The following is a 26,094-nucleotide window of genomic DNA, read 5'->3' as shown; positions in this document are numbered from 1 at the left end:
ACCTTCACTTGTATCTGTATTAGACAGATCTATTACATTGCTGGCTACTGGCTACTACATTTAATAACTGCTATGATTTTAACTGGTTTATTGTCTCTCTACTGTATGGACTATTCAGACTAAAGTGCTCCATTAGCAGGGTGTTATTAAACGCCTCTGTAATTTAATGATGGTATCTGCCTTTACTGTTCATTTTTAACTAAGCTCCGAAGGTTACGACTGAGCTATTTTCCTCCTGCCTATCTGATATGACATTTATTGATTAGTACTTTTTAATTGTGTACCACTATAACTGTGTTGTTTATTATTGCTCTACTATCTGCTTAGCATATTTTGCTTTATATTCCGTATTAAAGTCAATTTTTCTTTTCTCCTGTACCTGTTTTGTTTCCCTCCATCTTTACCTACAAGTTCCCAGCTTTCTAATACCCATATCCTGTCCAGAACACTGACTCCTCTGGCCTGACGAAAAGGGAATCATTCCAACCTGCGGTTACATCACAGGGTCTCCTATCCTTGTTCCCAAAAGTTTAAAAGGAAGTAAGAAAGTATGTGGGTTTTCCTAAACCTAACAGTAAACTATAGAGTTGTGTTAAATACTGGTAGGTAGTTGAAAGGTGGCTTCTAAGCCAGGGCAGTCAGCAGCTTTACCCATTAGCCTGTATACCCTCCCTCCCACTATTTTAAAGCTCATTCCATTTCTAGCCTCACCTATTGAACCCCTGAACAGACCTCTCCCTCTTACCATCTACTACTGCAATATTGATTTTGACCACTAGGTGGCACCCTTACCCAGATCTAGCACCCTTTATCTATCCCACTATCCCATAGCATCATCCAAAAGTCCTTGTCTTATCCCCAGTCTTGCTGCTATTAAAGCCCACTTTTATCTTCTTACTTATACCTGTAGCTTTATAGCCTGCATATTATTTTAATTCTCTATCCATAGCATATTCAAATATATTTCCTTGTCCTAATATTGCTGCTCCTTAGCCCATTTGTTATCCTAACCTCTCCTCATACCTATAAAGTTACTTACATTTTCTAAAAGCTTCTTTCACTGATTGATTTTTCTTCTTATGCTTCTTCCTTCTCTTGTCTCCACCCGCTCCATTCTCCCAGGGGGCTCACTCTGCTCTCCTACCCTACTCCCAATTCCCACCCACCTGCAGTGGTCCTAGACTTATACTTCTTAAACCACTCCCCCTTTCCAAACCAACAAATCAGATAATTCTACTAACCTAAGCTTTTACACCACACCCGTCTTCCACATAACCTTTCATTAGTTCCCATTACTTAGAGTAATATAACCTACTCTCTTATCTTTACTTTAACTTAGACCAGTCTTACCTATCTTATAGCACCTATAATCAAACTCGGCATCATGCCTATAGTAACTAACCATACTTATACCAAAATACTTCTCATTGCCACACGTGTCCTAACCTCAGCATATCTTCTAACCTCCTTCCACCATCTGAATTATTAATTTCACTATCCTCATAAACAAACAACCATACAATCTCTCACTACCTCTCTCAGTCATATAAATATAACATTCACACCAAGCTACCTTCTACCAAAGTACCACAGACTGGCCCACATTAAATAGAATACCATAATAACCAGTAAAGTCCAGTACCATATCAGTAACACACATAATCCTTTGCTCAGGCTTAAAAAAAACAATCCTTAGAAGATGGAGACATCCATCCTAATCCAGGCCCAGCCAATGTCCTAACCACAAATTCTCATACTCTCAATCCCTCTATCCCACTCTCCCCTACCAAACTCCCCAACTCACTCCTGATAGCACATCTCAATATCCATAGCATAAATAAAGTGGCCCACCTCCATGTTCTCTTGGATATATACTCCTTTGACATCCTATGTTTGATTGAAACATGGTTAAAACCTGGAAATCATACCTCCAGGCTACAATATATTGAAACATGATCACAACAGAAGAAAGGGTGGGGGAGTAGCAATTCTATTCAAAGACAGTCCAATAGTTACCTCTTCATCCTACAACCCTCCTACAGACAATAATGCTGAGGTTCTCATCTCCAAAATTCATATCAACTCTAATAAAGCCATATATATCATATGTATCTATTTACCTCCTGGGAACAACATCAGCACACTAGAAAATATACTTAGCCGGGTCGCTTCAACCTTCCCACAAGAAACTATAATCCTAGGTGACTTTAATATTGATTGGAAGAGCATCAATACTGAACATCCAACCTCCCATATTAGCCTTCATGGCTTCTCTCAAACCATTACCTCCCCTACTAGAATCAACAAACCAAATAAAAAAGAGACTACCTTAGACTGGATTCTTATTAATAACGTCCACCAAACTTATAAGGTAGGGACCTTCCCTGACGATGTAAGTGATCACTCATTGACCTACATAATCAGGGAAAAGATTATCCTCACCCCGCAACATATAAGACTATTCAGAACAAGAATTTTAACCTAGGACTATTCCAAAATGAACTTAGTGCTTGCAATTGGTCTCCCCTAAAAACCCTCCCACTTGAAGAGGCTGTTAAATACTTTGGCTCTAGATTCTTAGCTATCCTTGACCAGCATGCACCTAAGCGTAGCATCAGAATTATGTCAAAACCAGCACCTTGGCTCTCTAAAGAAACCAAGCAAACAAATCCTACACAGAAATAAAACCTGGGCTAGGTGGCAAAGTACCAAAAATACAGCAGATCAACAACTATTTAGACAGCTGAGAAATATGACAAAAAAAGCAATACTCTCAGATAAAAAAAAGACCTACTGTAAAATGCAGCAAACACACCAAAATAACCCACAGAGATTCTGGGCAAGTATCAATAGACTCCTATACCCTGGTCACTCCAGTACACCAGCCCCAACAGATACTAATCACAAGACCCCTATCGAAACTGCTAGCAGCTTAAATACCTTCTTTACTGAGGCCATACAATCTCTGGCCAGCCAGCTATCCCCTGGCAACTCTAGCTTTCTGATCCCCAATACTAGCCCTCTTCCTACATTTCTATTGCAACCCATCTCTACCAATCTTATTTATAAACTCATCCAAAAACTGAAGCCTTGTACTCCATCTGCTGACCAGATCCCAGCTGAATATCTGCAAAAAGCAGCTACATCTGTAGCCTATCCTATATCTATACTTATAAACAGAATCATTAACAAGGGAACCATCCCAGCCATGTGGAAAGTTTCTCACATTATCCCCCTGCATAAAGGTGGCAACTCAAATGAATACTCTAACTATCGACGTATAGCCCTACTATCCCCTTTAGCTAAAATCATGGAAAGATGCATTCATCAGCTACTTTACCATTTAATTCAACACAACATACTAGCTAATACCCAGCATGGTTTTAGGCCATTCCATAGTACCACTACTGCCCTTTTTTTCCTTCACTGATTCTATTAACAGAAACCATAATAATAATATTCTCTCTTCAGCTCTCTTTATTGATCTTTCAAAAGCTTTTTACATGGTAAACCACTCTTTGCTTATAAACATTCTCAAATCACTTTCTCTTGATATTCTAGCTATACAATGGTTTACTTCCTACCTCAGCAAAAGGCAGCAAGCAGTGCTTTGGGAGAATAATCCATCATCCCACCTGCCATTCACCCTGAGTGTTCCCCAAGGCTCTGTTCTAGGTCCTCTACTATTCTCAGTTTTTATCAATGATCTGCATTTAGCCATTCCTCAAGCTACCTGTATACAATATGCAGACGATTCTACACTTATCTGCACAGCCAATTCCTCCTCTGAACTGCAATCTTTAACTCATAAGGTGTTTAACACAGTAGAGACTTGTTTTTTAAAACGTTGTCTTCTCTTGAATCCCAAAAAAACAAACTCCTGCTCTTTACTCCTACCCGTAAGTCCACCCCAATAGACTTCTCAGTCATCTCTAAAAATGGTACCCTCATTTCTCCTGACTCTACCACCAAACTTCTAGGAATTACAATAGATAACCTTAACTTCAACACTCATATTAACAACACCATAAAACAGTTTACAGAAAAATGGGCTCCCTATATAGGATCAAACCCTTCCTTACTTCTACAGCTAGAACTACTATTGCCCACTCTCATCTTATCTCTACACTGCTCTATGCCTTACCAATTTACACAAACCTAACAAAAAACAACCTGCTCAAATTAGCTAGCACCTATAACAACATTGCCCGATTTGCCACTGGTAATCCCTTAAGAACCCATCACTGTCAGAACCTAAAACAAATAGGATGACTTGAACTACAAAATCAGCTTCAATTCACCCAACCTACCATTGCCCATAAGGTCCTTAATCAACCTAACAAAACTCTAATACTCTCAAACCTCATAACCCCCTATCAAAATCGTAATACCTTACGCTCATCAAATAAACTATTAGTTAGCATAAGTAAGTCCAACAAAATGGCAGGAGACTCTCTGTTCTCAAACACAGCTGGAAAAAACTGGAACCTTCTACCTAGTAAACTTACTTCACCTCCTTCCCTACCTCTCTTCAAACAAAAACTCAAATTATTCCTTAGAATGCGCTGGTTATGCCCATGCAGTAACCCTGACTAAAATGTTACCCCTGTTCTAATACTTCCTAGTTTCTACTTTCTTACTACTCAGTATTGTGTAGCATAAATGATATCAGGAATTGTAAAAATACTGTAACGTTTAACTATTTACTTCTTCTGAATATTTGTCCCAAATTCTGTACACAGTCATTGTTATGTACAATACAATGTATTTTGAAATATCTGCCATTTTATTGTAACCTACTACCTGGTTACTTACTGCCTGTATTTATTTTTATTGTAACCTTTAACTTTGTTATTACTGTTGTGTTCATTGGAGCTTTTCTCCCCGGGCCTCTACTGAAAATGGACATATATCCAGTTAGACTAGCCCGGTCAACAAATGTAAAATAAAAATAAAATAAATAAATAAAAATGTGTATCTTGCTTGGGCATGTAGGAGGCAATTGATTTTACATACTTACATGAAGAATTCTTTGTAAATAATTATTTGTGTTCTGGTCTCCTTTCATTCATGTAAAACTATTCAACTTTGATTGATTAATAGGTGTGGTGTGTGACAAACTCAACTCAGTACAGTGCCAACTGGACCATTGATGGAGGAACTCACCATGTGAAGATCTCTACACTAGCATCAGGAATTCAATACATCGTTCAAGTGGCAGCCTTTAACGGAGCTGGGGTCGGAGTTCGTAGCCTCCCTAAAGAACTTTACATAAGTGAGTGAGACAGAGTTTTCACTGTGTATACCTGTGAGGTAAAATGTTGGCTTGCATGAAATATTTATTAAAAGAGTAAGTGAGACAGGGTTTTCACTCTGTGTAACTGTGAGACAGACTGTTGGCTACTATGTAATATTTATTACATAAGTGAGTGATACAGAGTATTCATTGTGTGTACCTATGATCATGACAAACTGTTGGCTAATATGTAATATTTATTGTGCCATGTACACGTGTAAAAAAAAAAAAAAAAAAGATGCAGATGCAGACCCATTCATCACAAATTGTGACCCAGCCACAGCCCTGCCCTTCCCATAGACAACTCCCCCACATACATTCGTTTTCACCAGGGATCAGCTTCAAGGGCACTTCTGATGCACACCCCCCCCCCCGGGACATACTCGGGGATTAAATGGAGAGATGAAAAGTCAGCAAGCAAAGGAGAGTAGTAGTGCTGAAACTGAATTAATCCTCAAGTCTTGGAGAGTACCTTCATGAGGTGGACCCTGTTTTCTACAAAATCTCACCAAGGTAACACTGATATATAAACTGTATTTATATAGCATATATCATGGACAGAAGTAGGTCAAAAATTAAAAAAGATAGCTGGGTACACAAGACCCAGAATAAAAAAAGTGCCCAGTCATGGTGGGCACACTGGTGCCAGGACTGGAAAAAAATGACAGTGTAGAATCATCGAAATACAGAAACATTCCTATAATGTGGCCAGGCCCAGGGAGAAGATGGCCCCCCTGTTGTAGCAGGAAGTAGTAGTCCACAAAAACTAATAGGCTAAAGAAGAGCCATAAAGACAATAGAGTGGACTATTGAGGATAAGACAGAAATTATGTATTGTTTCTATTATGAAAAAAGCCCAGACTTTCCAGACATAACATATACAAAAAGATTAAGAGGTAAATTAGAGGAAAGAAAAATACTTCCACAAGAAATACTGTCCAAAGCTTCAAATAAAAAATTGTGGTCATTAATTCAACAAAATTTTGAAAAACAGTATATAGACCAAGAAACTTTAATCCCTTTGGAAAAAGAAGCTTCTGAGGAAGTGCAGAAATATAAACAACAAAACCTAGATATTTTTGAAAAGTATAAAAAAGAACTCTGGACATGGGAAAGAAAGAGAGATTTGATATGGTGCAATATTTATGGAAAGGCGAAAGCCAGATTAATCAACATAAAAAAGGCAGCCCCAAAGATATTCAAAGAGAAATACAGGCAAAGGCATCCATACATGGAAAATTTCACAATAAAAAAGTAATGTCACAAAGAGGGAATCTAGAAAAACACATTAGTAAATTAGAAGTAAAAAAATAGAAGTTGAAGTTATGGAGTGCCTGTGAAGTGAAGGATTTCGTGTAGAAGGTCTAACACAGATTAGATCACAGCATAATGGTACAAGTCCCCAAAGTCAGTGGTGGGAGGCTGGCATAATGGTTAAGGTGTTTGCCTTACAGACACAAGGTGCAGGGTTTGATTCTCATGTGGGGTAACTGGCTAGGCTTAAAATGGTCCACAAGGGCAATTAGCCTAATATGAACCTATGAACCTATAAGAAAAAAAGGAAGCTCAGGAGACATCTGAAGAAGAAATATGGACATAAGGAAAAAAAAGAGAGTTAATATAGTGTAATACCTATGTAAAGGAGAAAGCAAAGCTAATCAATACAAAAAGAGCAACACCAAAGATGTTTTAAGAGAAATACAGGCAAAGGAATCCAGAAATGGAAAACTTTACAATACAAAAAATAAGAAGACAAAGAGGAAAAGTAGAAAAGGAGATCAGTAATGGAGGAGTTAAGAAATAGAAAATGAGATTATAGAGTACCTCCAAAGTGAAGGGTTCAGTGTAGATAATCTAATTCAGAAAGCACCACAAAAGGATAGAGCAATGGAACTCCAGATTAAAGGGAAACTAGTAGAATGGGAAGCAATTGGTCAGGTGCCATATGAAGATATTTTAGAGCCTTCCACAGGAAATGAGTATAAATATTCACTTGAAGCTGGATGGCAAGGGAAGGAACAGGAAACTGTGGAACTCTGACACAGTTAATGTTGAGGAGTGATACGCCACTGAGTTCTCATATGACAGAGCAATGGATGGCACAGGAGGAAACTGAAGAGAATGCACCACAGGAAGATGCAAAAGAAATTTCTACAGAATGCTTGCAGGAAATGGAAAACAAAAAATGTGCCCTCAGGTTAGAAGAAAACAAGCTAAGAGAAGAGTTGCTTGACTTACTAGAGATAGACATATTAAGATCAATGAAAAAATAGACTCCAAAAGGTCAATAAAACCCTAAAAATCAGAAGTTTGATAAAACAAATGAATACGTCCATAGAGATCCATGCAATTATAACAGAAGTAAACAGGATATATTACTGTGCAGATATATTAATAACTGATAAAGTTCTACCACAAGAACACAAGGTAGTGAGGGAGAGAAAGGGGAGAAATTGAATACCATCATGGAAGTATCAAATAGAGAAAACTATAAAGCAACTAAGACAAGAAGTGCTGCTGTTAGAAGAGTATCGAAGAGGGAACAGATCAATGAAAATACTTAGAAATATAGACGTGATAAAAGCAATGTGCAGTATTAGAACAGATTAGGATCTATCATGCACTATCGCAAATGAACTAAAAATCTCAGCACAGGCAGAAAAGTTTAGAACATATGCAGATAAATATAAAGGAAAAGTACAAAATAAGCAATTTATTGATGACTCATGCACTGTCACAAATAAACTAAAACGCTCAGCACAGGCGGAAAAATTTAGAAGATATACAAATAAATAAAGGAAAAGTACAAAATAAGCAATTTATTGATGACCCAAAAAAGTTTTATAGAGAATTGGGAAACAAGATAAAAGGAATTGAAAGACCACCAAAAAAAGAAGAAATAAATCAGTTTTGGAGAAGTATCTATGAAGATCCCGTGGAACATAAAGATGCTAATTGGATAGAAGTAGTAAAAGAAAGAATAAGAAGTTTAAAGGTGCAGGATATGAAATGGGATTAAGTAACAGCCAGAGAGATTGAAACAAAGTTAAGGAAAGCCTCAAATTGGAAACCCCAGGCCCAGTTGTAGTATCTAATTTCTGGTTAAAAGTATTAACATCTTTGCATGAAGATTTAGCCATGAGTAAGAATTATTTATATGCGCACCCCGAACAGACACTAGCCTGGTTAACAACAGGAAAAACAATGCTCCTACTTAAGAGTGAACCTGCAAGCTACCCTAGATATTATAGATCAATAACTTGCTTTCCAACAACAGATAAACTATACACTGGAAGTGACGCCGACAGAGTCTATAGTCATTTAGAAGAAAACTCAATTATGGCAATAGAACAAAAGGGCAATAAAAGAAAGTCATATGGAACAAAGGATCATTTGCTGTTAAATAAAGTCATAGTGGAGAACTGTGAAAAGGGGAAGAATTTAAGTATGACATGGATTCACTACAAAAAAAGCATTTGATAGTAGCCCACATTTATGGATAAAAGAGTGCTTAAAATGTGTAAGATACACCCCATACTGATCAACTACATCACAGCCACCATGAAACAGTGAAAACCCACTTTGAAATTAAGCCATGATAAAGGACTAATTATTATTCCAGGAATAAACATTCAAAGGGGAATATTCCAGGGTGACTCTCTGTCAGCACTGCTATTCTACCTTGCCCTTAACCCATTAAGCTGTCTACTTAACAGCTAAGGCTATGGCTATAATTTGGCTACTAGAAAAGAACAAAGTGTAAAGACTTCTTATCTTCTCTTTGTCAATGATTTGAAACTGTATAGGTCATCAGATGAGGAGCTGAAAGCACAAATGCAGGTTGCCAGAACTTTTTCAGATGATATACGAATGCCATTTGGTCTTAATAAATGTGGAAAAGCAACCTTTAAAGCAGGAAAATGGCAGCACCAGGAAAACATCAGTTTGGGACAACAATGTGATATAAAATAACTTGAGCAAGACAGAGTGTATAAAATATTTGGGAATTGATGAAGGAGCAACAATAAAACATGAACAAATGCGAATAAAACTTAGTAAGGAGTACTTTAGAAGACTTAAATTAATCCTGAAAACAGCACTGACATCTAGGAACAAAATTCAAGCTATAAACCAATTTGCTCTTCCTGTCCTAACTTACAGTTTTGGAGTGATTGACTGCACCAAAATGTGTTAGAGAGATTAGATAGGAAAACAAGAAGGATGTTTCATGCTCACCAAATGATTTATAAAAATCATTGCATACCAAGATTATATATTCCCAATTCCGAAGGAGGGATTGGCCTCCTTGAAATTAATTACATGTACAGATCTGCAATCGTGGGACCCCACATATATCTGCTGACCTCACAAGACCTAAATGTGGTGAAAGTTTTGAAACATGAGGAGAATAAATCTAAGATGACTTCCCTGCTTAGGCTAGCAGAAGCATATCGGCATCAAGCAGGAAGGGAAATCAAACCACAACTGGATAAAAAACAGGCAGCAACTAAATGTGCCAAAAAACAAAAGAAAGAATATAAGGAGAGGGATCAGATGAGAAGGCAAGAAATGTGAAAAATGCATAAATTTAGTTGCATGTATAGCAAACTTCTGGAAGAACCTCATGTTAATCAGGAATGAATGCAGGAATGGTTAAGTAGAGGCAAATTCAAACCAAGAGATGAAAGGTTAATATTGGTGGCACAAGATTGTAAACCAACATGTACATAGCCCACTAAGTCTATTGAACATGTGCGAGAAACAGACAAATGTAAGTTTTGTAGAACATAATTGGAAATAGTTGCGCACCTTGTTGCAGGACATACTAATGGCAGAAGGATTGTATACTGAAAGGCATAATAATGTGGTGAAACTGTTGCACTGGGTATTGTGCAAACATTATGGTATTGAAGTGGCTGAAAAACACTGGAAACATGAGCCACAAAGCTTCACAGAAAATGATGAAGTCTACATCACATGGAGATCATCAGTTGCCAACAGTTCAAAAGATAGATGCTAGAAAAATGGATGTAGTGGTCCAAGAAAAGAAGACAAAAGTAGCATTGATTTTTGAAATCACCACACCCGGTGACTACAGTGTCCTGCATACAGAGACACAAAGTCATAAAATATCAGGATTTGCAAGCAGAAAAGTGCAACGTGGAAGAAAGATACCCAGATAGGTCCAATAGTAGTAGGAGCAATTGGTCTTATAAAAAAAGAGTCTACAGTCAAATTAGATATGCTACCAATACATGTAACTCCATACGAATTGCAGGAGAAGTCATTACTGGGCACATTGTTAGTACTGAGAAGAGCACTTTTGGCTGACTTCAAAGAGTGAAACAATACTAATTTCATGACCGTTAATCACACTTTGACTTAGGAATGGGGTCCATTCCTGTCATTGTATTAGAAGCCCCAAAAATTTGGAGAAATTAAAAAGGGACATACTCATAATCCCTGCTTGTGTTGGCAGGCTCCTGAGCTGCATTCAGGGTTTTATCCATCCACACCACTGGCTCAAGCTACAAAGCTAGATTTTGTGATCCACGATGATGTACATAAATCGGTTTCTCTCTTTGTCTTCATCAAAAATGCAGTAATTATGTTAATTTTTTAACTGTTGAGCTTTTTGCAGTATTGTACACATCAAATTGTAGCTAAAGCAAGCACTGGAGGGACCATGTTTCACTTTTGAACAACGATTTTATACTCTTGTATCATGCAGTACACCTGGACACAATTCATGTCATGTGCACATTTACCTAGTTGTAAACAGTAAGCAGTATATGGGACTGAGTGCAGTTTAGTATGACATAGCTTACAAAACATGCACATCAGGCAATTGTTTGTGTATAACCAACCTGTAACTGAATCTTCAATCAGCATAAAACTTAATGTTGTATTTAATTTCACAGAAAAGATAAAGGTAGGAAAGATGTCCGAATTAGACGATCCATGTCAAGTTTTTATACAGCTAATGCTGGCGACATGTAATCTATTCCTATTCTGATATACTTTGGGATGTCAGTGAATAGGTGGCTTGTCAGTGCATTGCAAAGAATTGAATATGGCTACATGTGCACCTTTTATGATTTGTAGTGCTATTTAGGCATACTCTGTTGGATTAGATCTGAACACTCCTGAAGCTTTTAAATATGCTTCTTTGTATTACTATTAAAAGAAACTATTTTGGCTCACTGTCTTCTTTGTTAAAACAATGTACAAAATATACTCTTGTTAGTATAAAGTAAAACCCAGCCCTTAAATTAGCTACCAGTCAGTTCTTTAAAATAACATAGTCTAATAAATACAAATATACTAGCAAATGCTGCAACAGGAATCCCATATTGAACTAATTTTTCATATCTTTGGAAATAAAGTTTCATATGAAACTATACAGTATAACACATATAAATGCACTTTCTATTAAAGGAGCATATTTTATTTATTGTTTTAACCAATAAGGTAGTGAGGTGAGACATTAGTTCTTTCAGTACTAATAAACAGAAAAGATTTTTAACAACTTCAGGAGTGTGTTACTTTTGTTGGTGGTGGGTGAATTTTCAGGAACACCTCAGCATTAGCCATTGTCATATGTACCCCAGTTTCCCTAGGAGTGTACACAGCGTTTCCCTAGGATCATGATGATGTATAGGCATGGCAGGTCTGTAAGACAGCAGCCAAAGAATACCTGTCAGCATGTTAGTTCACAAAAGCTGGACAAAGGTAAAAAAGAACGGGTGAACAAAGGCCCAAAAATAAGGACACATTTTAAATATTGCTCTAATAAACGTAGAAAGTTGCTGCAATGGCAGGTTTTACATTGACACACATTTTCTGAATGATATGACTCTGAAATTCAAATGTCTGTCATTATTTAGTGACTTCAATCCTTAGAGATCTTCCAGAAAACAACACATTTTATGAGGAACAGACCAAAAATATAAGGCAAAATCTGGACATTTTGCAAAACTCTGGACAGTTAAGTGGTATGGTCCCCAAAACTACACATGCTTTGACACTGTATGATACAAGCACTGTCTTGCATGTGTGATGTCTTAGGTGTTTACTGTCCCAATGATGCTGAGAGATTCATGAATATGTTTCCACTTTTGTCTTCTCCATGATCTCTATCATTATGAAGATCTTGCTAACAGCAACTATTATATACCCTTATTAATGTAAGACACATGCTTGTTCTTTTAAATGTAAGAAAATTATGGTAAATGTTGAACTTCAAAAATGTAACCACATTGCACTCTGCTGGAGGAAAGCTGATAAGTCAAGCATTATATAATTGTTTGATCTCAAACCTCGGAGCAGAGATATCTGAATGAAGGAATTCTTCCTATTGTTTTGACGCCAGAGTTAATGGCTAGAACTTATGTCTTTTATTGCTCTGGCTTCCTGACCAGCTCCAAGATCAAAAGGGCTGTTACACTCTGAGTTTCTATTAGCCTGGGAAACAGAGAATAATGATGTCATCTGAAATGAGTCAGTGGTACTGTGTAGAATAATGATGTCATCTGAAATGAGTCAGTGGTACTGTGTTAATATTTTAAGGACAGAGAGAGAGATAGATCATCAGAGCATTTTACATTTGTTTTCAGAACTGACAACATCACCAGCACTGTCATGCTCTATATGTAAGTTTATTTTAGAACTGTGTTTGCTCTTAGATATAGATAGGAAATAGGAAGTTTAGTTTAGCTGTTTTTCTGTATTGATGTCAGAACTATTCTACTGTATTATTTATGTATTTTCATGTGATCTCTGAACTCTTGACTAGCACTGCGTAGTAAGAAGTATTGTCTTGTGTTCTTATTATTTATTATTAAATATTTTAAACTTTTCAACTGTGGCTGTTTTTTGTAGAGATAATTTAAGCTCTAGAGCACTTTGCATGTATATAGTGATACTGTCCAAACCACCCCAGATAAGCCTTGCTGTTCATCACACTTACCATTTGGGTAATAATATTGCACAGTAATAATTGGACACCCTTTGATAAGGGCCTCATTACTAGCTGATATTAGTGGTTGGTGGCAAGTGGTACTACCGTATAGTCTGGGCAGAAGAGGCATAGCTGGAAAACCTGTGCCAGCCTTCCCCAGGAATGTCTGTGTGTTTGTATAAAACTCACATCTCAAACTGTGTGTGTGTGTCAGCTACTTGGGCAGGGGCATGAAGCACTTGTTGGACAGAGAGGGTGCAGGAGGTTTTAGCTTGACCACTAGGCTGAGATCTGGACCCTATAGCTGTGCCTGTCGGGAGTCTTATTGGGGATCTGGAAAGAAAGGGCGAAGCCAGCCTCAGACTGACTGTGATCTCTGTGTGCTCTAAAGGGAAATTGTACTTTACTGTGTGTGTATTTGTTATCCTTCCCAATGTGGATGGCCCTCATTGGTGTTATGAGTGAGGATTGAGGCTCCTTGATTGCTGGGCCAGTGCACGGGTGTCACACCTGTCAACATTTTAGTTCACAAAAGCTGGACAAAGGTAAAAAAGAATGGGTGAACAAAGGCCAAAAATAAGGACAAATTTTAAATATTGCTATAATAAACTTAGAAAGTTGCTACAATGGCAGGTTTTGCATTGACACACACTTTCAGAATGCTTTGAAGTCTGAAACTTAAATGTCTGTCATTATTTAGTGACTTCAATCCTCAGTGATCTTCCAGAAAACAACACAATTTATGAGGAACAGACCAAAAATGTGAAGCAAAATCTGGACAGTTTGCAAAACTCTGGACAGTTAAGTGATATGGTCCCCAAAACTACACATGCTTTGACATTGTATAATACAAGCACTGTCTTGTATGCGATGCTGAGAGATTCATGAATATGTTTCCACTTTTTTTTTCTCCATGATCTCTATCATTATGAGGATCTCGCTAACAGAAACTATTCTATACCCTTTTCATAAGAAAGGTGAACTGACCTTCCCAGCTAGGCTTCTGATGGTGGGTTAACCAATTAAACCTGATTGACCAACTCTGGATATGAATGCATTTTCTATCACAATCAGACCACGGGGCTTTATGAATTATGAGCAAATTTAACTGAGAACTACCAGATGTACTAATAATTATTAACAGTAATTCCTTATAATTCCTGTGAAGTATAGCAGCTTTACCCTTTTTTATAGACTTTATACCCTCCTTGCCTGATGACCATCAAGCCTTCTTATCTCCTGTAGGACCATCATCCAGACAGCCATAAGCATTGCTTCTGCACTCACTAGCATTCTGGCAATTCAGATCTTTTTCTTATGATGTCCCCTCCTTCTGGGTGTGGAACATGTGACTCATTTCACTACAGGGACTATGCATGTGCACATGCTTTCATGGACATTGCTGCATTCACTGTTTGATGTGCCAAAGGCATGCCCCAGGATCACTCCCAAACATCACCTTAAACTCTTGTTATAGGAGCACCCTATTTTAGCTCCTGTTCTTGAGGTTAGCCATTCTCATCCATCCCATGCCAGCTCCAGGAGATGCCTGTGCCACTAATGGAACATGTGTCAGATAGGTGCCACTACTCGAAAATGGGTCACATGGGTGCTACTAGTGGAACATGGATCATATAGGTGCCACTGATCAAACATGGGTCACATGAGTGCCACTAATGGAAGATGGGTCACATGGGTGACACTAATCAAACATGGGTCACATGGGTGACACTAACTGAACATAGGTCACAATTAATTAAGAAACATTAATACCCAAATTGGAATACGAGGTTACACATTAGAGCTTCTACATAGCACCAGATTACATCTAAGACACAATATTCTTATAACTTAAAAAAAAAAGTAGGCTATTGTAAAAGGGCGCAAAAGGGTAACTTTTTAAATGATTTTATTTTCTTAGAAAATTAAATGAGCTCCATAACCCTGACCTTTTATGCATTATGTTTCTGCTTATGATTTTAAATGAAAGTCATTTATTTTTATTTTTTTTTTTTTTTACAGAACCTCATGTTGATTTGCCAGTATTTGCCAGCCCTCCCCAAGTGCATATTGTGGAGCAGTTGTTAGAAGTTGTGCAACAGCCTGTGTTCATTGCCAGTGTTGGCATGCTACTTTGGATTGTACTGATGATATCTGCTGTTGCTGTGTGTCAACATCATTCTAAACAGTCAGATGTGAAGAGGAAGCGAAGCTTGAGAGATGGTAGGTACCATTTTACAAACAGAAACTCGGCTCCTACAGTCACTTTCATTTCCATACCACTTGGGGTAACTATAAAGCTGAGTTAAGGGGCAAAGTTGTCCTTTTGCTCTTGATATAATACACTTCTACTTTTCCACTGCATTTATTGATCTCTCAATTTTTTTGTATTTGTTTAGTAATCTTGCCTCCAAGGGGAATTGCTCCATATAGCCAATCCTTAACAAGTGCTTTCTCATCCTAGCCAGTTTTGTTATGTACAGAGATGAAATCACAGTTATAATGCCAACGACTCAGGTTCTAGTAATGGGTGTTATTTGTAGGTGACCTAGCAGTGTGAATATTGCAAAAGAAAGCCTGTGTCCTGGTAGACAGAAGTAGTCAAACACCTTGAGCTTTATTTTTCAGACTGGTGCAAACTGTGTTGGATACTTGGGGGCCATTTTCCCTTTTTTTGCTCAAATTAACCTATTCCATTTGGTTAGAGTATGGCCTTACCCATCCCATAGACAATAATTCTATAATACCGCTAATGAAAATAACTATGATCATGATCATACAATAGACAATTTGAAGGAATGCATGCGTGGGACAAAGCATTTACGAGCTGCCTGTGCCCATTACTAGTACACACAACAGCCTGTGGTAAATTTCCAGTTTCCCATCCATAGATCCGAGTTGCACTTGAACATGGACAGGTATAAACTTTGTTTTATGTGGATGGGGAGTCTGTACAGATTCAAACATGTTATTTAGGCCTTCTGTCCTTTTAGTAAGTAGTCTTTGTGGGTGTTTCAGTTGTTGTTGTTGTGTGTGTCTGGATAGATACATTACAAAGGGGGCATTATACTCAATGATAGTCTAATGAGGGCTGAGTTAAGGGCGACAATAACATCCATAAATCTAGTTGAAATCCCTTTAATTATAAGCTGTGTAATATAGAGGAACTTTATATATATACATACATATTTGTTTTTTGTTTGTTGTTTCTTTTTTAAGAAGTAGATATACAAAATGCAAGAAGAGGACAGCCTTCTTACTGAAAGGGACTGATAATTATCCATGACTGTGTTTGCTTTTCCTAGTCAGTATGTAGAAGTTCGAAAACAGTAATATATTGAGCATGGTCTCTTCAATCAAAAAGGAATAAATAAGAAAATGTGGAGAAAATGTGAAGAAGGGGAAAGTAATATTTAGACATAATAGTGTGACTCTAATAGAAAATGTTATTAAAGACTACATTGTAGTGTTGTGGGTGAAATGACCTCTTAAAAGGCTCTTTCCTGACAGTCTGAATAAAGGAATAATAAAACTAATAAAGACTAATATGAAATACATAGTTCAGGGACAGGAGGAAAAGTTGAAAAGGGGAGTGTTGAAAATTAGAAAAAGAGATGAACAGTGACTTAAGTCAATAAATAATAACAATTAATAAGTGTAATTATAACACAGAAGAAATATTTTTCCAATGTAATAAGGAAAAAATAAAAAGATGAATCAGAAAGGAGATATTTGTGGAGCATGGAAGGAAGGAAACATTTCCTTTAATGACATTCAGAGTTGCACATGATGAAAAGGCAACTGAAAGAGTGAGGGACATGGAGGGAGAGACAATAACTGAAGATGTTACTGAGTTAGAAGAAGAATAGTTAGAAAGTAGGCATATGACTTATAGGAAAATGTTTAACTTGGAGGATTTAAGAAGAAAATATGAATGGTAGATTTTGATTAGGTAATGAGAAACATTAAGGGAAGTTTGTATTGAAGGATGTCTGAAATTGTAAGTCATAATCAGCTGCAGAGGTGGTAAAATAAATCATTTTAATCTTGCTTAATGGATGACATAAGGATAAGGAACACTGTACTTTGTCACACAACATGGTATTCCAGCACAATGCATCATTGCACAATTATCTCGTTAACATTACTGATATTTTAACACACTAGAACTGTGTGTTGCAGATGCTGTGCTTTGTTTCTGGGTCATGTGAGTGATAAAATGGAGAAAAGATAAGTTTTATGTCTGTTTTGCAGCGTTTCCTTTTTCCTCTAACTTTGGAACTTAAAAGTTAGTGCATAGAGAGGTTGGTGTTAAGGGGAAGAACCCCCATGTTGGGGTGTAGTGGAGTTTGTTCCCCCCAACAATAATGATTGCTGCATAATATATGCTGATGTATTTTAAGGTTAACTTTACTTTGCACTGTTTTAAAATTACTAATACATTGACTTGGTAAAATGTGATTAATTTCAGTAACGTCATAAAGAAGATGTTAAAATAAAGGAGCTATGTTTTACTTTGAGCAGACTTATTTGGAAACTTAGTCTAAGAGAACACCTGCCTCTTTGGAGGTGATTAACACTGATCAGAAGCAATAATAATATTAATATAAAAATGTTTCAAATTTATGGAACCAAATAGGAAACTGCTGTGAGAAAGAAGGTGTTGACATAGGAAATGGTAAGAACAAGAAAGTTGTTGGTTTGAATGAAGAAAACGGTTCAGTTTATTAAGAGAGAGAAGAGGTAATGGTTAATATAACTAACTGTGATGTAGCAAAAGTACTTGACACTGTAAGTCATTTTGGCTTGTTATCATCAGAAAAATAATAATTTGCTGACATATCTAGATATATTATACCTATGGCAAGGAAATTAGACTGAAGTGAGTAAGTCAAAGATGCCATATAATTCTTATTTCATTTAGCTCATTCCTCAATGTTATAATAGAAAATAAGAAATATAAACCAAATTTTAAATGTCACTAGTTCCAGTTAGTGGGAAATGAATATGCTGATAATTTCATTTATAATGAATGGAGGACAGCAACTGTCCTCCCCTGCACAAAAGTGGGGTGTCAGTGGACCTGGGTTGTTACAGACCCATAAGTCTGACCAAGCCTCATCTGTAGGGTCATGGAATGGTTCATTAAGGAGGTAATAAATAATTTACAAACTGTTCACTGAAGCCAGTTTGGTTATGTCGAGGGTAGATTCTACCTACTGAACCATGATGACTTCTTCTAAAAGGTTATTTATGTATACGTATCCCATTAACAAGACATCCTAGAAATTTGATTCATAGTCAGGGACCTATACAAGAAACTGTCCTTCAATCACTATGTATCCATTATTGTAAGATTTTTTTTAATGCGTAACTTATTACTAATCAGTGATCATTCCACTTTATTCAGCACTTACTAGGCTGATCATGGAGTACAGTGTGCCTTTTGGTGTATCTGTTCAAACAGTTGACAATTTGAATAACAACAATGCATTCTCAGTAAGAAAATCAAGGAACTAAATCATGAAAAGTACAGTGACCTTGTCCCTCTTGCTGGTATCATACAGGCCATTGAGAGGGATCTCTGCCTCATGTATACAGCCACAACAGATGCAGTCCTTTCAGATCTAATGCACAGCTACCTGGTGGCATAAACACAGGCTCAAGAGCCTTCTTCTCTTCTACAGCATAAACACAATGTGTTGGAGAGAGAGATTTGTGTCACTGTGAATACTACTTCTATGGCATCGTCTTCCTCTCCACATAAAACAGAGTACGTGTCTTACTCTACTGAAATGTAATAGGAATTAATGGATAGGAAACCACATATTCACCCCTGGTTTAGCCCTCTTACCCTTTCTGGATAGGAGTAACATGTAAATGTTCTTCCCAGTTCTGGGTTGTTTGTACTTAAATTATAAGTGCTAAAATTTTCATGGGACGTTTATTCATGGAAATGTAGGGCTAGGCTTCTAAAGTTTCTCATGGACCAGTAGCCGAGTAAGTACCTATGAACCTATATGTCTTTTTTTTTGCTATCAGTTTTATCCTCTGTACATTATCATAATGTTTATATTTCAAGTAAGTCTGTTTAGTAGTATCATGATTTTATACTTTAAATAAAATAGCATTTTTGCAGCTATAAAAATAGCCAATATTATGGTCCCGTTCACTTTGCTCATCCAATAAACTACTACTAAACAGCTACAAAACTAGTAACTCTTTTGGTGACTTTCTATTTGCTAATTATATTGCAAAAATCTGTTACCATATTCCACAAAACATACTCAGCACCCCCACCAATGCTAGATTTAAAATACTACTCAAAGAACACCTTTTCAGTAACTGGCTCTGCACTTGTATCACCCCCGGATAAACTCTGTGCACCTGTCTTTATCTTTCCTCATTCAGCCCTTAATCCACTATCAGTGTCTTCCTCTGGTTAACAATTAACTCATACTTATTATTTACTGTTATGTAACTTGCCTATCTCTAGTACCAAGCTGATAATGTAATGTGCCTGTTGTCATTTTAGTGTAATATATATCTTTTTTTTTTTTCAAAACAGGTTTATTATTTTAACATATAAGAGAAATATCATAACAATTTTATACAAGTAATTAAAAATAGGTATTATTATAATATTCAACAAAACAACTAAAGTATTTACAAAGATATCCACTACAATCAGATCAATTAATTAAACTAAAATACCATGCTATTGAAATTAAAATTTTTTTAACAAATTTTGTAAATTATCCCATACAATAAAATAAGATGTTTTTCTATTTGTTCTAGTCCTAATTGTGTTTATTTCCATATGGCACACTATATTCATAACATTTTTAAATTCATTGAACGAAGGAGGTGTATCTGAAATCCAATTTCTAGTTATTATTTTCCTAGCCACTGCTAGAATAGACCATAACAAGGGAAGCTTAACCTTTTTAACACTTTGAGGTACAGGTGTGTTGAATAATATAAGAGATTTAGAAATAATGAAATTATCTGTAAAAGAGCCTGCAAAATTCATTAATTGACTTCCAATATTCTTTCAATTTTATACAGTCATAAAACATATGAGCCCAGTCAGCATTAATTTCTACATTACATCTCTTACATAGATTATCTTTATTATTTATTTTATTCATCATCAAAGGTGTATAAAAGATCTATGTAAAAATTTCCATGTATAAAGTCTCCAGACAATGGAAGACGTAGTTCTATAAGCAGATTCCAATATATATTGTTTATCTTGTTGATTTGGTGGGTCCCCATTAATAGAAGTGAAATAATTCCAGTATGAATCTACACTGTAAAAAGTTTCTTGTCTGATAACTTTATGTATGTATGAAAGTTTACCTTTATCAGAAACTTTATGTTGTAAATTTAATATCAAGTAATCAATCAGTGTTGGAATAGATTCTTTAACAGTTATAGACATTAAATCTATTTTATTAATGAGATGTTGTCTAAAGTTCTGAACCTCTAACCAGCAAGTTTCTCTTAGATCAAATTCTTGTTTTAAGAAATCTAGATTTTTAACTTTATTATCAGATATCAACTGATACCAGTACTTTAGATCATTATCTATAGCTAAATGAGTTCCTTCAGAAGTAGATGACGAAAGCATACCCTGAGTATACATTATAGGAAATACAATAAAATTCCATTCCCTATACTTAGGGTGCATGAATATAAAGTTACGATAACTAATAATAATATTTAATGGGTAACAAACCATATGTTTAGGTGTAATAGGTGAAGTACAAAATTCCTTTAGTAACCATAACATGGAGTTATTTACAATCATATTTTTATGTGTTAAGGAGATTTTCATGAAGTGTATACTAATTAGCTCCCAATAATCTTTCCATTTTGTGACATATGACTGATCTATTAATAAAGTAATAACTTTTACAATAGAAGAGATAGTATATAAATTAAAGTCTGGAAAAGAAATACCCCCTTGAGACCAGCTATTAGTATGTTTATTTAATGCAATCCTAGGTCTATTAGGTGCCCATAAGAAATTTAACATTAGTGTGTTCAGTTTCTTGATAATTATTTTTGTAGGTGGAAGTATTATTGATTGTATTAAGTATAAAATCTTGGGGAATATTATCATTTTAATAATTGTAAGTCTCTCCTCCATAGTAAAAAACATATTATTCCAGGTATTAAAAAGATTTTGTATATTAAGAAAACAGGTATTATAATTATTACATATAATAGATTTAATATATTTAGATAGTATTATACCTAAATAAGTTATCTGACCTGAATTGGGTACATATTTAGTAAAATCACTAATGAGAATATTTTTTCGTGTATATATAGGTAGTATTTTAGATGTCCTTCAAGGATGCATCTGCAGTCCTTACAAATGGGTTGTCCTGTCATCAGGCAGCCCCTCGGTCGGCCGGATTCCAAAGTCTGGGTCCGGCCTCGGCTGGTGTCGCACTTCACCCGACGTCATAGCTGCAGTTATTCGGGTATAAAGGCATCAGCCGACGCAATTTTCCTCAGTCTTTCTTGCCGCGTGGCGCCCGAAGCAGAAGCTGTTCGCAAGTGCCGGTCGGTCAGAACCAGAAATTACTACTACCGAATACTTCTACCGAAGACTTCTATAAAGCTAAGTACCCCGTTGGGGACTCTTTCTTGCCTCAGCCGATGTCAGAAAAAGTGAATAACTGTTTAACTTGTGGGAAACAAATACCTCATAAAGATTTCCACTCGTACTGCTTACCTTGTTTAGGCCCAGACCACAACGTAGTAGCTTGTCTAGCCTGTGCTTCTTTTAACCGACGAACGCTTAGACGTCGGTCGGAATTTGCTGAGGAGTTTTTCGGCTCCGATTTTGCTTACATTATGCCGTCGGATCCTCCGACTACGCAAATAACTAAAAAGCGCAAGGAAAAGGACCGACACTCGCGGTCTGCGGTTTCGGCCGAAACCGCGGTTAAGCCAACCGCGAGTGTCTCGGTTTTGGCTGAAACCGAGCAAGCGGTTCATCCTGCAGCCGAAAACTTACCTCCCACCGAGGCCTCTTCCAACCTGGTGGAATCGGCTTCTGAAATCCCTCCTGCTCTTGCAGTTTCTCAGGAATTATCTGACACTATCCCCCTGGATATCTCTACCCCTGCACGTGGAGCTGCTAGGCCACCTGCATCCATGTCCATTAAGGCCTTTGCCAGGGCTAAAGCAGCTAAAACTACTAAATCTGTGCCTGCTAAGACCCCCTCTCACAGGCCTAGCTCTAGTTCACAAATGCTTAGTCTAGCAGAGGATCTCATTTCTTTAATCCGGGGATCCCAACCTCACCCAGACAGGGCCTCTCACCCACCTCCAGAGAAGAGGCCTAGAGCAGAGCCCCCTGAGCCAGTTTCTACGGATGATTCCTCTGATGATTCAGATAATACAAACCCTCCAGAGGCTTCTTTCTCCCCTTATGAAGACTCTGATGCTGAAGAGTCCATTCCTTCTGCCTCTACGCCTGAGGAATTTTCCTTTGGGGAAACCTTGCATGCTATGAGGGAACAATTTCAGTGGCAGGGCCAGGATTTTTCAGACTCTAGAAAAAGACTTAGAACTTTTCTGCATTTACCACAACATAGGCCTTTAGCCATATCTCCAGTTCTCTCTGTTGTAGATGATGCATTTAATGATGCTTGTACTGCTCCTGATTCACTACCTCCGGCCCCTGCTAAGCCCGATAGGTACTACAGGGTCCCGGACACGCATTACCATTAGACAAAAAATCTGTTCAGGAAATGGTACATAACATTCAGCAAGTCAGTAACCATTCCTTAAAATGCGGCTATGATGCACTGGAGGCTTACTTTAGATCAGCCATGACTGGCACAGTTATCAGAAGGCATGCATGGTTAAAAGAGCAGGCCTTACCAGACCATGTTAAATCAAAACTATTAGATGCTCCCATGAACAAGGTCAATTTGTTTGGCTCTCCTGCACAACAGGTGCTTAAGAAGATGGAAGAGAAGGCAAAATCTGTCCAAACAGTGAAAGATTTCTTACAGGTCCAACCTCCAAGGTTTAGCAGGAATTGGCCCTCCAAGAATTGGTCCTTTCCAGACACCTCCAGAGCTCAGAGAGGCAGGAATAGGCATTCAAGAGGCAGAAGTCAATCCAGGGGTGCCTACAGGGGACGCCAGTGGCAGGGTAACAACCAGCGAGGTGCAGCCACAGACACAGCCATCACCACTACTACAGGACAATCACAGTAACTTGGATCTAGCACCGCCTACCAGGAAACAACTAGAAGCACCCTTGGGCAGGAAGCTAGCTTTATTTTCAGTAAACTGGCATTACATCACAAGAGACAAGTGGATTTTGCAGACAGTAGACCAAGGTTACAGGTTTCACTTCCATACTCTACCAGGGAAGAGAGGAATGCCAAACCTACCTCCAAATCAAAAGGCAGAAGCTCTAAAACAAATAACTCAATTATTAAGGATGAGAGCTGTGGAAAAGGTACCATCTATGGAGCAAGGACAGGGATTTTACTCCAGACTCTTCCTGGTACCAAGAAAAGAAAGCAAATGGAGACCAATTCTCGACCTGTCCGCTTTAAATACATTCCTCATTGTACCAAAATTCAAAATGCTGACCCTACAGCAGCTTCTTCCCATGCTGGGCAAGGAGTCTTGGCTGGTAACTCTAGATCTCAAGGAGGCATACCTGCACGTCCCCATACGACCAAATTGCAGAAGATATCTCAGATTTCTTGCAGGATCAGAGCATTATCAATTCTCAGCATTGCCTTTTGGCTTATCTACTGCGCCCAGAGTGTTCACGAAATGCCTGGCATCAGTAATTGCTCATTGCAGGCTACAGGGAATCCAAATCTACCCTTACCTGGACGACTGCCTGATACAAGCGGACAACAAAAACAAGCTAGCAGAAGACTTGAAAAGGGTCATTTACCTACTACAAGCCCTGGGATACACAGTCAATATAAAAAAGTCAAGGCTGATACCATCCCAAAGGATAACCTTTTTGGGTGCAGAGCTGGACACATCAAAACAAATGGCATTCCTAACAGTAGAAAAACAGGAGCAACTCCCTCTCTACTTCTTGGCATTAACAAAGCAGAACCATCTGACAGCAAGAAAAGTCCTGCAAGCCTTGGGTTTCATGGCATCCTGCATAATATTGGTTCCACATGCCAGACTGCATATGAGAAAGTTACAGTGGTACCTAAGGAATTTATGGTCTCAGCACAAGCACAGCCTAGAAACCCAAATTCCAATAATTCCATGCCTGAAGCAGGAATTCCAATGGTGGGCTCAGGCCTGTCAATCAAACAAAGGATTGCCCTTCCACAGCACTCAACCAAGCCAAACCATCACAACGGACGCCTCAGACCTCGGTTGGGGGGCCCACATGCTGGACAAGTGCATACAAGGTTTATGGACTCAGGACCAGCTGCACCTACACATAAATCAAAATGAAATGCTGGCAGTAAAACTGGCAATTCAGACATTCAGACCATTTCTTCGACAAGGTCAACTGTTGATAAGGACAGACAACACCACAGTTATGTGGTACATCAACAAACAGGGAGGCACACATTCGTACCCTCTATGCCGGATGGCAATGGACCTCTGGAATGTGGCCCTGAGTTACAACATTCAGTTACAAGCAATTTTTGTACCAGGAAAAGAAAACATTCTAGCAGACATACTAAGCAGAACTACCACGGATGCCCACGAATGGATGCTGCATCCGGACATCTTCAAAACCATTACAAGAAAATGGGGACTCCCACAAATAGACTTATTTGCATCCCCACGCAATCACCAACTAAAGAAATTCTGCACAAGGATGTACCACCCACTTGCTTGGAAGGTGGACTCCCTATCTTTCAGTTGGAAAAACCTGACAGCATATGCATTCCCACCACTTCCTTTGATGCACAAGGTGCTATTGAAGATCAAAGAGGACCGTCCAAGGATCATTCTGATAGCTCCAGACTGGCCAAGACAACATTGGTACCCATTACTGAAGAGCATGTCTCGGGAACAAATATGGCCCCTACCCCTTGTTCCCTTGCTGTTAACACAGAACAACTACAACACCCTGCATCCAAACCTGAAAACACTGCAGCTGACTGCCTGGAACATTGCATAAGAACAAATAACCCAATTTTATCCCAAAGGGTTAAAGACATTATCTTGGAGTCTCGCAGACCCTCAACAAAGAAAAATTATTCAGCAAAATGGAAAAGATATTCCATTTGGAGTACTGCAAAAGGAGAAAATGTATCACTGGTAAACATAGCCAACATCCTGGAATACTTGGCAGAGCTCTTCCACAAAGGCCTGTCCTATTCTTCCATTAAGATTCATGCATCAGCTATTTCAGCAGAATACGACTTGGATCCTCCAGTCTTCTCACATCCTCTGCTCAGGCAGTTTCTGAGAGGAATTAAAAATGTAAAACCGCCTAGGAAGCCACCATTGCCAACATGGGACTTGAACTTTGTGCTAGAAAAACTGACACTCCCTCCTTTCGAACCAGCAGCAACAGCAGAATTACAATACTTATCATGGAAAACTGCTTTCCTGCTGGCAATCACTTCAGCAAGAAGGGTATCTGAACTACAGGCATTAATGGCAGTACAGCCCTTCCTGATCTTCCATCAAGATAGAGTGTCCATGAGAACAAATCCTACTTTTATGCCTAAGGTGGTCTCCAGAGTATCTTTGAATCAGGCTATCCACCTACCTACATTCTTCCCCAACCCACAAAACAGGGGAGAAAGACTGTTGCATACCTTGGATGTGCATAGACAATTACGCTACTACCTGGACAG

General features: G+C 37.9%; 1 protein-coding gene across 4 annotated transcripts in view; it reads left to right on the top strand.

The window, feature by feature from the left end:
* Positions 1-26,094, top strand: part of ROBO4 (roundabout guidance receptor 4) — a 1,497,877-nt gene that overhangs the window by 811,819 nt on the left and 659,964 nt on the right. For all 4 annotated transcript variants that reach the window (XM_044081194.1, XM_044081193.1, XM_044081195.1 and 1 more), the window contains 2 exons: positions 5,104-5,275; positions 15,279-15,479. In XM_044081194.1, the coding sequence (XP_043937129.1) occupies positions 5,104-5,275; positions 15,279-15,479 (373 nt within the window). The remainder of the gene's footprint in view (positions 1-5,103; positions 5,276-15,278; positions 15,480-26,094) is intronic.

This window comes from Protopterus annectens, chromosome 8.part0 (assembly GCF_019279795.1).
Source record: "Protopterus annectens isolate FY-2018-M chromosome 8.part0, PAN1.0, whole genome shotgun sequence".
NCBI classification, from domain to species: domain Eukaryota; kingdom Metazoa; phylum Chordata; order Ceratodontiformes; family Protopteridae; genus Protopterus; species Protopterus annectens.
This window is presented reverse-complemented; position numbering and strand designations above follow the sequence as displayed.